Source organism: Coptis chinensis, chromosome 8 (genome assembly GCF_015680905.1).
Source record: "Coptis chinensis isolate HL-2020 chromosome 8, ASM1568090v1, whole genome shotgun sequence".
NCBI classification, from domain to species: Eukaryota; Viridiplantae; Streptophyta; class Magnoliopsida; order Ranunculales; family Ranunculaceae; genus Coptis; species Coptis chinensis.
Window position 1 is genome coordinate 22,705,354 of NC_141463.1, and position 11,755 is coordinate 22,717,108.

The 11,755-nt window shown below is 44.8% G+C and overlaps 1 protein-coding gene and 2 long non-coding RNA genes across 3 annotated transcripts; 2 read left to right on the top strand and 1 right to left on the bottom strand.

Annotated features, from left to right (window-relative positions):
• The first annotated feature begins 359 nt into the window (after positions 1 to 359).
• LOC147480559 (uncharacterized) lies at positions 360 to 1,553 on the top strand. Its single transcript, XM_086578689.1, has one exon. The coding sequence runs from the start codon at positions 360 to 362 to the stop codon at positions 1,551 to 1,553; it is 1,194 nt and encodes a 397-aa protein (XP_086434815.1).
• A 6,216-nt stretch (positions 1,554 to 7,769) lies between these two features.
• LOC147480560 (uncharacterized) lies at positions 7,770 to 8,969 on the top strand. Its single transcript, XR_015205668.1, has 2 exons — positions 7,770 to 8,212; positions 8,485 to 8,969. It is a non-coding gene; the product is annotated as an uncharacterized LOC147480560 (long non-coding RNA).
• Positions 8,970 to 9,235: 266 nt separating this feature from the next.
• LOC147480561 (uncharacterized) lies at positions 9,236 to 11,552 on the bottom strand. Its single transcript, XR_015206274.1, has 3 exons — positions 11,369 to 11,552; positions 10,538 to 10,626; positions 9,236 to 9,734 (listed from the first exon to the last, which is right to left on the bottom strand). It is a non-coding gene; the product is annotated as an uncharacterized LOC147480561 (long non-coding RNA).
• Positions 11,553 to 11,755: the final 203 nt, after the last annotated feature.

Consider the following 11,755-nt stretch of genomic DNA (forward strand, 5'->3'; position numbering starts at 1 on the left):
CATTGGTAGAGATGTCGTCGCCACAGAACATCACGGAAGTTCGTCTAGCTGGGAGGGTGCGACATTGAACAGATTCATTTCCAAATCATCGGACAAGTGTAGACCGTTATACCGGTTGTTGAGAAGCACGCCGGACTTCATATGGACGCCGAAATGCAAGGAGGCTTTTCAAGAGCTGAAGAGATATTTGGGTAAAGCCCCATTACTGTCGCGGCCCGAGCAAGGGGAGAAATTGTACCTGTATCTAGGGGCCACCGAGTATGCGTTCAGTTCTGTTCTGGTCAGACTAGCGGATAGAGTGGAGAGGCCAGTGTATTTCCAAAGCAAGACATTGTTAGGCCGAGACGCAGTATAGCAGAATGGAGAAATATGCCTTGGCTTTGATCTTTTCCACCATGAAGTTAAAACCATACTTTGAGTCTCATTCGATAGTGGCGGTGACCAACCTGCCGCTTAAACAAGCATTAAGGGCTGAGAAGTCAGGCCGAATGTTGAAATGGGTAGTGATGCTTAGTTCCTACGAGATACAGTATCAGATTAAGACAGCGGAGAAAGCACAGGCCGTCGCAGAGTTCTTGGCAGAATTCCCGGCGGAGGACCCGACGTGGGGAGAGGAGATGGTCATGGAGTCAGACAAGGGCGTGATGCCCGATCAACTGGATCCTTGGGATAAGCAGAATGGGTGGAGAGTGTTTGCGGATGGGTCAGCTACCGACGTATGCAGCGGTATAGGGGTGGTGTTGGTCACGCCGGATAATAACCGGATAGAGTTGACCATGAAGTTGGGGTTCACGGCATCCAGTAATGAGGCAAAGTACGAGGCCGTTATAGCAGGATTGAGAATGGCGGAAGACCTGGGAGTGAAAGATTTGATAGTATATTTAGATTCCAATCTGGTGGTGTGCCAGGCAAATGGGGGTTTCGCTGCCCGATGTCCAAGAATGGCCAAATACTTGCAGGTAGTGCATCAAAGAGCTAGTAAGTTCACAAAGCTTCAGCTTGTACGCCTAGGGTGGGGGGAGAATAGACATGCAGACGCTCTGGCATATGTGGCCACCGCCATGCTGGGGTCTGAGGAAAGGACTATAAAAGTGGGAAGATTGGGGAGGCCGAGCACAGAGGAAATAATGGAGGTGTGCCATGTTGCAGAGGAAGAGGGTGGGTGGATGGAGCCCATCAAATGCTTTCTAGGAGGAACGGTGACGGATAGGAATGAGAGAAGGAGGGTGGAGCAAACGTCTCGGAGATATGTGCTGATGGAAGGGGAACTGTATAGGAAGAACTTCAATGGATTCTTTGAAGTGTGCCGGGGCGTGATTGTCATCGAGGAGGTGTTGGCGAGAATTACCGCGAACGGCGGAACTGGAAGCCACTCCGTGGGGAGGACCACGGCACATCGGTTGTTGACACAGGGCTATTTTTGGCCTCATATGAAACGGGATGCAGTCGAATTTGCCAAAAGGTGTGACAAGTGTCAGAGATTTGCACAGCGGATATTTGCACCTGTGGAACCCTTGCATAACGTCTCCAGCCCTTGGCCCTTTGCCATGTAGGCGTTGGACATCGTGGGGCCACTGCCCATGGCTAGCGGCAAAAGAAGGTATATGTTGGCAGCCACAGACTACTTCACAAAATGGATAGAAGTCGTCCCATTGCAACAGATAAAGGAAGCTCAGGTGATTGCGTTTTTATGGGAGAATATTATATGTCGGTTCGGGCTGCCATATGCCATCATTGCAGACAATGGGACACAGTTCACAGGGGCAAAGGTGGCAGCGTTCTTTGAAGCCTACAAAGTGAAACAAGGGTTTTCAGCACCCTACAATCCAGAAGGCAACGGGCAAGTTGAATCTTCCAACAAGACGATATTGAACAATCTGAAAAGAAAGTTGGAAGATAGGAAGGGCGCGTGGGCTGACGAGTTGAACCATGTTCTGTGGGTTTATAGAACCACTTCGAGGACCACCACCAAAGAGACCCCGTTCGCCTTGGCGTACGATATTGAGGCGGTGATTCCCACGGAACTGGTGGCGACCACCAGGAGAACCAAGGCGATGGAAGAAGGAACAAACTGGCGCATTTTAGCCGGAGATTTGAATTTGGCAGAAGAGAGAAAAGATTCAGCCCGCATCCGTCTGGAAGAGTATCATCGGAGGCTATAGAGGCAATACAACAAGCGGGTCAGACTGCGGAAGTTTAAGATAGGGGAACTGGTGCTTCGCCGGGTGACGCCAAACACTAAGGAGGAAAAGGACGGGAAGTTGGGTCCAAACTGGGAAGGGCCGTACACCGTGATAGAGGAAGGGGGGGGTCAGGAACCTATAAGCTTCGAACAATGGAAAGAAAGCTAATAGCGAGGCCTTGGAACGTAAGAACGTTAAAAAAGTTTTATGAGTAAATGTACTGAAGTTCAGAGCAATGTAAAGAGGGTCCCGAGCGAAAGACTATAGTTGTTTGTAAATATATAAAACTATAACACTTTTGTTTATTATTCGAAATTACTGAATGGGAACGTGAACATACCGCATTACCTGATAGCGGTGAGAGGACCCCACCGGTCCTAGGGAAAGAAGCGCCGGAGGGATGAGCCCCACGACATCAGCTTTAGAAGGGGATCTGAGCAAGACGAGCTATTCCAGTAGGATGAGCGATCCAGTGGAGCGGGATGAGCCCTCCACGGACCTTAGACGAAAAGACACATGGGGCGATGAGAGGGACCCCATCTGGCTCCTATAGAGAGAGAAGCAGCGAAGGGGATGAGCCCTTCGTGGACATTAGTTGTGGAACGGATCCTGAGCAAGATGAGCTGCTCTAGCAGGAAGATTGAGCCTGCGAAGCGGGATGAGCCCTCCGCAGACGGGAATGACACATGGGCAATGAAAGTCACCCCATCTGGCTTCAGGAGAGAGAGAAGCAGCGGAGGGGATGAGCCCTTCGCTGACATCAGCTTTGGAAGGGGACCTGAGAAAGACGAGCTGCTCTGGCGGGATGTGCCCTCCGCGGACCGTAGATGAAAAGATACATGGGGCAATGAGAGGGACCCCATCTGGCTCCTAGAGAGAGAGAGAAGCAGCGGAGGGGATGAGCCCTTTGCTGACATTGGCCGAGGGGGCGTAAATTCGGTAAAGAAAGCACAAGGGAGGGAAATGGCAGGAAGATGTGGATGAGTAGGCACGCAAACTAGGGATAAGAGGTAGACTATCAAATCTAATAAACGAAAGAAGAGCGCAAAAGAGAAGACAGCAGGCATATAGCACACAATCACATAGCAAAATACATTAAATCAAGGCAAGTCATATCGCAAGTTAACAACAGTATGGTGAAAAATAGAAAAGGCAAGCCGAATTGCAAAGTTAACAACAATTTGGGATACATAATAAAGACTAGGGCATTCCCTAGGTGGACGACTCAAGGTTAGTTTCTCTAGCAGCATCGTCAACAGCGGCACTATGGGGCTCTTTGAGGACAGCGGCTACGAGGTGGTCAGTGCCCATCTCAAGGTGTTCTGAGGTTCCAGCGGGATCAGCGGCCACAGAAGGATCAGCAGCCCTCGGGGAACCGCCATCGGGATAGTAGGTTTGAGGGGTAGAAGGCAGCCCTCCAGGGTAATCCGGTCAAGTACCTCCTAAATCTTCCGGGCCACCCGCTTCTCAGCCAAGGCTTTGAAACGGTCACGAAGAATCGCCATATCTGCTTGGTGCTGCTCCAGAATTTTGGCGGTTTCATCTTGGTGGGCCTGGGTGAGGGCGTCCACAGCCTTCTGGTGTTGTTGGGTGCGGGCGTTCGAATCAAGCAGGTGGTGTTGGAGAAGTTCTTCCCTTTGACAGCGCAGACATTCATTGACGGAGTCCATGTACCGCTGATGGGAAGATTTGGCTGTAGTCAACTCATCTTGAGCCTGAACTTTGGCCAAATTGGGGCGGGCAGGTCTGACTCAAGACCGGCATAAGACGCTCACAAGCTAGAGGGGCCGTTGAGTTCTTGCTCCAGAGCGGTCACCTTATTCTTGGCGCGGAGAAAGCTGTGGATCATAAATGAGATGTCAACGCTCACCTGAGTAAAAAAGGGAGAGGGGTGAAAAAAAAAAGAGAGGGGAGAGGAGAGAGGAAGTAGTACCCGCTCCCAGTTGGTATATAATGAAGTGCGATGTGAATCAAATGAACCTCCGTCAGCATAGGCAATGTTCTTAGGCAGATGGGCATTGTAGAACAAGGAGGAGGCCACAACAACGTTTTCCAGAGTGGAGTCCGCGACATTTACCTTCCGATTTCGCACATTGAAGATACGATAGAAGTCCTCAACTGGTGCAAGACTGGAGGCGGGCTCCTTGCCAAGTCGGTGGGTGCTGGGAGGAGAGGCAGCCGGATGAGAGGGTGGAGAAGAAGGAGCTGGGCCTCCGGGCAGGGGGGCCTGATAGGTTAGGGGGACAAGCTCAGCAAAGGTGGATGTCTGCGGCCTCTTGGCTGGTGGCTGATCAGAGGGCGCATGCATGTTGGTGGGGGGGGAACTTCCCTCACCTCGTCATCAGAGTCGTTATCAAATATTTTCTACTTGTGGACATCTATGTCTGCGGCAGGGGAGGGGTGAGAGGTGAACTGGTTGTCCCAATGGGAGATAGAGCGGTAGGAAGGGATGGCGCTGGGAGTGGCGGAGGGGTGGAGATCTGGAGTTTCACAGGAGGCGGAAGAAGGGGAGGAAGATCGAGGAAGGGGGAGAGGAGAGTTATGGGAGCGAGACCGCTTCTTGGAAGGGTGAGATGCGCGGGGCTTTTGTTCCTTGGGAGGGGGAGGACGAAAAAAGGGACCTGTTAAGCCGTGGAAGGAGTTAAGGACGGGGATGGGCAGTAAGGGAGTAGCGGTGGTGGGATGAATACCTAAGAGGGCAGCTTGGGCAGAGCCAAGGTCGCAGATTTGAGCAAAGATAGGACAGGAGATGTTGTCATAAATTCTGGATTTGGAATCTGGTCGCCAACCTGCAAACAAGAACAGAGGTGAGTTAGTAGATTAGAGAGAAAGCAATTCGAAAAAGGGGAAAGAACTATGATACTCACTGCGAAGTCGGAAGGCGAGGTGGTTAAGAGTCAGGGTTGAAGGTATGTCTGCAGATAGAAAGTTGCCTAGTACATAGAACGGATAGTGGTGCCACACTTTCTCGGAGGTGGTAAGCTTAAGGAGAAAAGATTGTTTCTTAGGACGAACGTAGAAGGACTGATATCCTATGCTGACATCCTTGGTGCTGGTTTTGAGATAGTAGTGGGAGTAGATGTCGCGGCTGATAATCTTGGGGTCATGGGACTTATTATAAGAGTTCGCGGCATACATTATCCGCCAAAAATTCCCAATACCTTGGCACGGGGGAATGTTGAAGTGGTTGCAAACTTCAACATTCAGTAGAGTGAGAGGAAGCCGCAGACCGGCAACCATTTGACCCACGGTAATGACAAAAGGGCCCGGCCGGCGGGAAACCAAATGGGGGTAGTGGGTAACAGAGGGCACGTGTTCTAATACAATGTCGGCTGGAACACCGTAGGCCGCTCTAATAGCGTCCAAATTAGGTCTACGAGATCTAGGTGGAGGCGGCAATAAAGTGGCAGGGCGACCGGAGGTGGAGGGCACGGCAGTAGAAGCAGGGGGCGGGGGAGAAGACACGCCCGCTGAGTGGGAAGAAGATGAGTCACCAGATTCGCGGTCCGTCATCGGAAGGGAGATGAACGGACTTCAGGAATCGAAGTATTTCAAAATGAGAAAGGGAAAACAGTTCACTAAAAAAAAAGATGGATCAAGAAAACGTACCGATCACTGATGAAAAGGAGGTAAGGAGGTCGTAAAAGGTAGCCGGAGAGGAAGGAAGGCACTGGGGAGACCACCACAGTGAAATACGCGTGCACTGGTGAAGGTTGGAGGAGAAGAAAAATGGGGGGTTTGAGTAGAGGAAGAGAAGGAGTTTGGGCAAGAAAAGGGAAAGTGAGGGAAGAAGAAGAAGGGAGAGGGGTTTAAATAGGTTGAAGGCAAGACTGTAATTTCAGGCGGTGGGGAAACCGAAGCGTCAGCTGAGGCTCCAGCCGAAGGATGACATGTGGATGCACGGGAAACCAGGGGCCGCCAGAAAAACACGCGCGTGATGAGTGTCTGTCACGTCGCACGCTTCCCAAGGTGACAGATATGGATTGTTAAAGAGATAAAACGGTGGGGGTTCTCGACCTCGGGCCAATAATATGGCCGCGAAATCGAGAAGGGGCATTTGTAGTGGCCCATTATGTGCCACAGGACTAAGTCAAGGATGACGAGGCAAGGCAAGGTAAGCGGGTAGGTTGGGGAGCAAATTGAACCATGCCGCTTGAGAACCCTGGGCGGCGACGCGTGGCGAGGTAACGACGACAAAAGGAAGGCCGTCAGATAGAGGGATCCATGGAGGGTCTAGATCGAGGAGGAATGGGTATATAAAGAAAAGGATGAGGATAGAAAGAGGGGGCTGCTCAAGAGAGAAAGGGAGGAGAAAAAGAGAAGAAAAGAGAGAGAAAGAATTGAGTCTTGAGTGCATTTACTTTGATTCTGTTTTATTCTTTGTGACTTATTTGAGGTTCTTACAATAGTTCTAATTGAAATGACAACAAGTAAGTTCGAATTGAAGCATAGGTATGTATATAGATCAAAATTGAGTGAGGTAATGTCACAAGGGAACTAGATGTAACAAAATATTCAAAATTTAGCCCAAAGTAATAATGGATATATAGGTTATATTTAGTTCCGACTACTTGTGGTGGATGTAGGTCAACAATGGATATATAAGCAAAATGTTGATTGTACTGTGGAAGATTTCTCAACTCTCATGGCTATAAATGTCGAGTCTACTTTCCATCTATCTCAACTAGCACACCCTCTCTTGAAAGCTTCTGGAATGGGAAGCATTGTTTTCATCTCTTCTGTTGGGGGTGTGGTGGCTCATCAAGGTGTTTCAATTTATGGAGCGACTAAAGGTTTGTAACACTTGAAAAGCTTCAAAGTCACATATTGGAGGGTAGTGTTTTAATTGAATCATATGTCTTGGTTTCAGGAGCTATAAATCAACTTACAAAGAATTTGGCATTTGAGTGGGCAAAAGACAATATCTATAGAATAGCGTTGTGATGTGGTATATAAGAACATCGATGGCGGATGATGTACTATTCTTCCCCCTTTTTCCTTCCTATTAACTTTATTAATTCCACAATTACGTTACTTCATTCTATGTTCCATATCATTGTGACAATACATCATAACTTATTCGGTAGGGAATTAATGAATATAAGAAACTAGTCGAGTGAATTCTAATTAGCGATAATCACCGGCAAGGATATATGTTAAATCATGATTCCGTTGGAGCTACATTGGGAAGTCTTAGATTACAAATAGCTTGTATCATGAGTGCATGTAGGTAATGTAGCCCTGCAGTTTCTTTCATAGTGCATAATAGCTGGTGTGAGTGTATGTTGGCAAGCCTTTATTAATAATAGGGTGAACTAGTGTTACCCCCATACTAGATGAGCCAATTAAGATTTCCCCCCTACTAGATGGGAAATTAGGGTCTCCCCCCTAAATACACACAAAAAAATTCGGTCAACCCACTTTGTCATTTTCGTTGGAAAAATTATATTTTTTTTTTTGTGTGTATTTAGGGGGGACCTAATTTCCCATCTAGTGGGGGGGGAAATCCTAATTGACTCATCTAGTGGGGGGTAATACTAGTTAACCCTTAATAATATCTCAATCATGTATAGCTTTTGAATATTACTCTGCCTCAATGTAAAGTATGTGAACTGCCAGTACCACATGGTGTTGTGTGTGGAAGGCATGTGAGGAGACAAACGTGATAGTACGTGTGGAGTAGTGGACTGCTGTGGTGATGACTAATGTGTGGAGTAGTGGACTGCTGTGGTGATGACTGGTGTGTTATAGTGACTGCTACTACTACCTTGTTGCCTACCTGCTGCTGTTGCTGGAAAGCAATTAGTTCAGAGCTGATTACCTTTTGCTACCACCTACTGCTGCTGAAAATAACATCTTTTTGTTTATCATTTCTTAGCCGTTTCTACTTGGAAGCTTTGACCCATTAACTTCTATTGTAGAAGAGACAGTTGGATAAAAATAAAGTGCACTGGAAAAGAATATCAGCTTAAACACTCTTCAGCAGTACTTCTCAGGGAGTCTTAAGGATGCTGCAAAAAGCATTGGGGGTGAGGCCATCTACCTTTGTTTTTCTGTTAATTCTGATACTTCAAAGTTCAAACCGTTGCATGAGCTTCTATGTAGTTCTTAGAGAATAACAACATTGTTTAGTTGTGTGATCTTTAGGATGATGAAGTGAGATGGATATATAGTTTCCTTTCTTACTAGTGAACTTCAATAACAGTATAAAGCAGTATTTTTCCAATTAATAGGAATTTCATGGTAGGTCTAGAAGATGAGACTTGAAAGGCAATTGATGCTGTATATGTTGAATTTGCAGTTTGCCCCACTACTCTGAAAAGGATATGCAAACATCATGGGATATCAAGATGGTCGTCTCGCAAGATAAAAAAAGTGAACCGGTCATTAAGGAAGATACAAACTGTTATTGATTCTGTACAAGGAGTAGAAGCAGGATTAGTTTGATTCTATCACTGGAGGTCTCACAATGGTCTAGGATATGGAGGTGAACAACATGTCTCATCAGAAGCGTTTCTGATTGAAACTGAACGAACACAAGACCAACCAAACTCGAGTAGCATTTCTGATTGTTCACTTAGTTTGCAGGTCTTTAGTGTTCGTATGCACCACTAAATGTGCTGAACTTAATGTCAGGAGATGCATTCTTATTTAATATAGATCATGCTTGTTCATATTGTAAAATTGTATATTTTTCCTGCTTTATAATTTGATAAACAGGGGTACTTCAAGGCCTTTGTAGTTGTTTCGCGTACCAATAAAGTTGCAAATCAGGATAAAATAAAATGGCAGCAAAGTTCTAATCATCCCATCTGGAAGTCCTGAATAATCATACCTTATTCAGTTATTCTAGTTCCAGTCGTCATTGAAATTTTAAAAGTAAACAAGCAAAGTGTTCACGTGCAATTCAGTCTGGAGGAGCTCAAGTAACTTGATTACATTACTTGTAACTTAGCAGAAGAATCCGTGAAAGACTTAAATCTTAATAATCATGAATCCTGCAAACAGCAAAAAATTTGGTAAAACAAAATACAGAATTATGGACACAAAGCTTAGGTAACGGCATGCACCAGATGCGTTTAAAACTCAAGTATATTACACATTCGTACATGTATTGATCGCTCCAAGTAAGTTAGTGGAGATATAAGCTTTCACTGTTTCATTTACATTACAATACTTGGCCTTAACAAGGCTCCGTCCCAAACTTCACAGAAATTCCCATACTAAATAGCTCCTGACAGAGAAGCTTCGCCTCATAAGGTACATTGACCTTCACAACATGCTCGGCAGAATCACAGAACCTGCAGAATGGCCTTCTAATCTTGCCTCCACCACCAACCGATCTTTGAATGACATTTGAAATATGCGAGCATTTTCCACAAATATGCATATGGGAGAAGTCACTGAGAGTGAAGAGGCGTTCATGCAAGTTGGCAGCAGCTCCAGGGGCAAGAAGACAGTCACGCTCCATCTCACCGAACTTGACGCCACCAATAAAATGTCAAACCCTGTAATTTGGATTGTTTCTCATGTACTTGGTAGCATGCCATCCTGAAGAAAAAACAATTATTCCCTAACATCCATGTATATGCAGCGGAAGAGCTCTAAATAGAATCCAGCAAGCAAAGAAATGCATATACCTCAGACTTAAGTCAATTATTGGTTAAGAATGATCATACAAACTCAAGGATGTATTAGCATTTAGCACATAAAGTGCAATCACAAGCATATTAGCCACAATTACTTTTATCCAAAGTTTGTCCCCATGAGCTCCAAAACTTAGTTAGAAGGGTGTTACTGATCTGATAATTATTAAGTACAAAGTTAAAGGTCCCTCGATGTTCTTGAGGAATTAAACTCAGATCATTTTCAAGGTGTCTCAATGTTCTTGAGGGATTAAACTCATATCATTTTCAAGGTGTCTCCTAAAAGACAAGATACCAGGTCAACTACCCTAGTAGCATTGAAAAGTTTTGCAGCAAAAAGGTGAAAACTCAAAGATTGTTGTAGTACATCATTTAGTAGTAATAGTACCCAATAATATGTTCATCTAAATCAAAGTACTCATGTCTCATGATATCTAAAAGTTTTTTCCCATCTGCAAAACAATCCCATGCTCGACATATCGTGGGCTAAATAAAATAAGCAAGCAAAAGTATTCAACAAATCATTCACAAACTTTTTTAGGATACACAAAGTCAAACCCAATCAGTCAAATAACACATGAATGAGCTTAATAATAATGGGGGTTCAGCTATACCAATTTTGTTCTGAACTCCATTGTCTAACTTTAAAATAAGGTAGTGAATACATCAAACAATAAATCTTGACTTGTATAAGAGCGTGTGACTCACCTTCATAATAAATATTAGGTCGGTTAAATGAGAACCTAAGTATTAAAGGGTTCTGCAAGCCTAATGACTCCATCACATCCTTCTGATCCCTGCATGCAGAAGAGTAATCAGGGCATTCAGATAGCTCAACAAAGAATGCTAAATAATATATCGATTCCAGGAAACCAGAAATAAAATGCAATAAAATAGAGCAGATACCAACTTCCTAAAATCATAACATCCAAATGTATATCTAGAAACCTATACAGTGGGACGCGGATACCATTGGAGATATCATAGTTCTACTGAGTAAGTCTGCTTCCTGGCGGCAAAGAGCCTTTTTCATAGGATGGTACAAAAGGATTTTCATCGACATCAAAAAAAATTCATCGATAATTCTGGAACAAATTCAAATTCAGAGTTTATGGCTTGCTTCACAATAGTACTCTTTTGGCAGATTGCAGTCCTTTCAACCTTATACTCACCCACAACACCACCAGAATATGCATGATCCCAAAAAATTCGTACATAGAGCAGTATGCACTATGCAGTAGTTCACAATTTGTCTCCAAATTAGATAAAGAAAAAAAAACGAGAGCAATAGGTGTCTTAAAGGCCGTATTGGTTGTGTGATTTTGTCTTGGAGGTGACTTAAAGAAACCAAAATTAAAATCATAATTCCCATAATAATAATAATAAAGACAAAATTTCCAATCATGGTAGTTAAAATTGGACATGAACCCCCCCCCCCCCTGGAAACATTAGGATTATACATAAACCCAAAAATGCAAATTGCAATTCTTCAAAACAAATAAGTCAGCGGCAAGAATAGGGGGTGGGTTGTATACATACATATCTTTGAAAGCACGGCAAAGTGTTATGGCATCGTCACGGGGAGTTGTTAAGACAGATTTGATGCCAGATTAAATACAGATTTGATGCAACTAAACCTAGTTCCTGATGGTTTCGATTACGAGTTTGGAGAGAGGAATAGGAGAGAGAAAGAGCGAGTGAGAGAAAACCCAAACCCGAGATTATATTTTGAAATTTCGGTGTTTAGATATAAGCGTTTGATTTTTTTGTGATCGAACGGTTTGATTTCGCCTTTAAGATGGCTGTTTACTTTTTGGGCTGTCTAGCTAGCCGGACCGAATATATATCTCTACACTATATGATAGCCGGGTCTTTAGGAGTCCCACTTCTCAACCGAACAGTGTATTTTCAATCTCTCTATTTTAA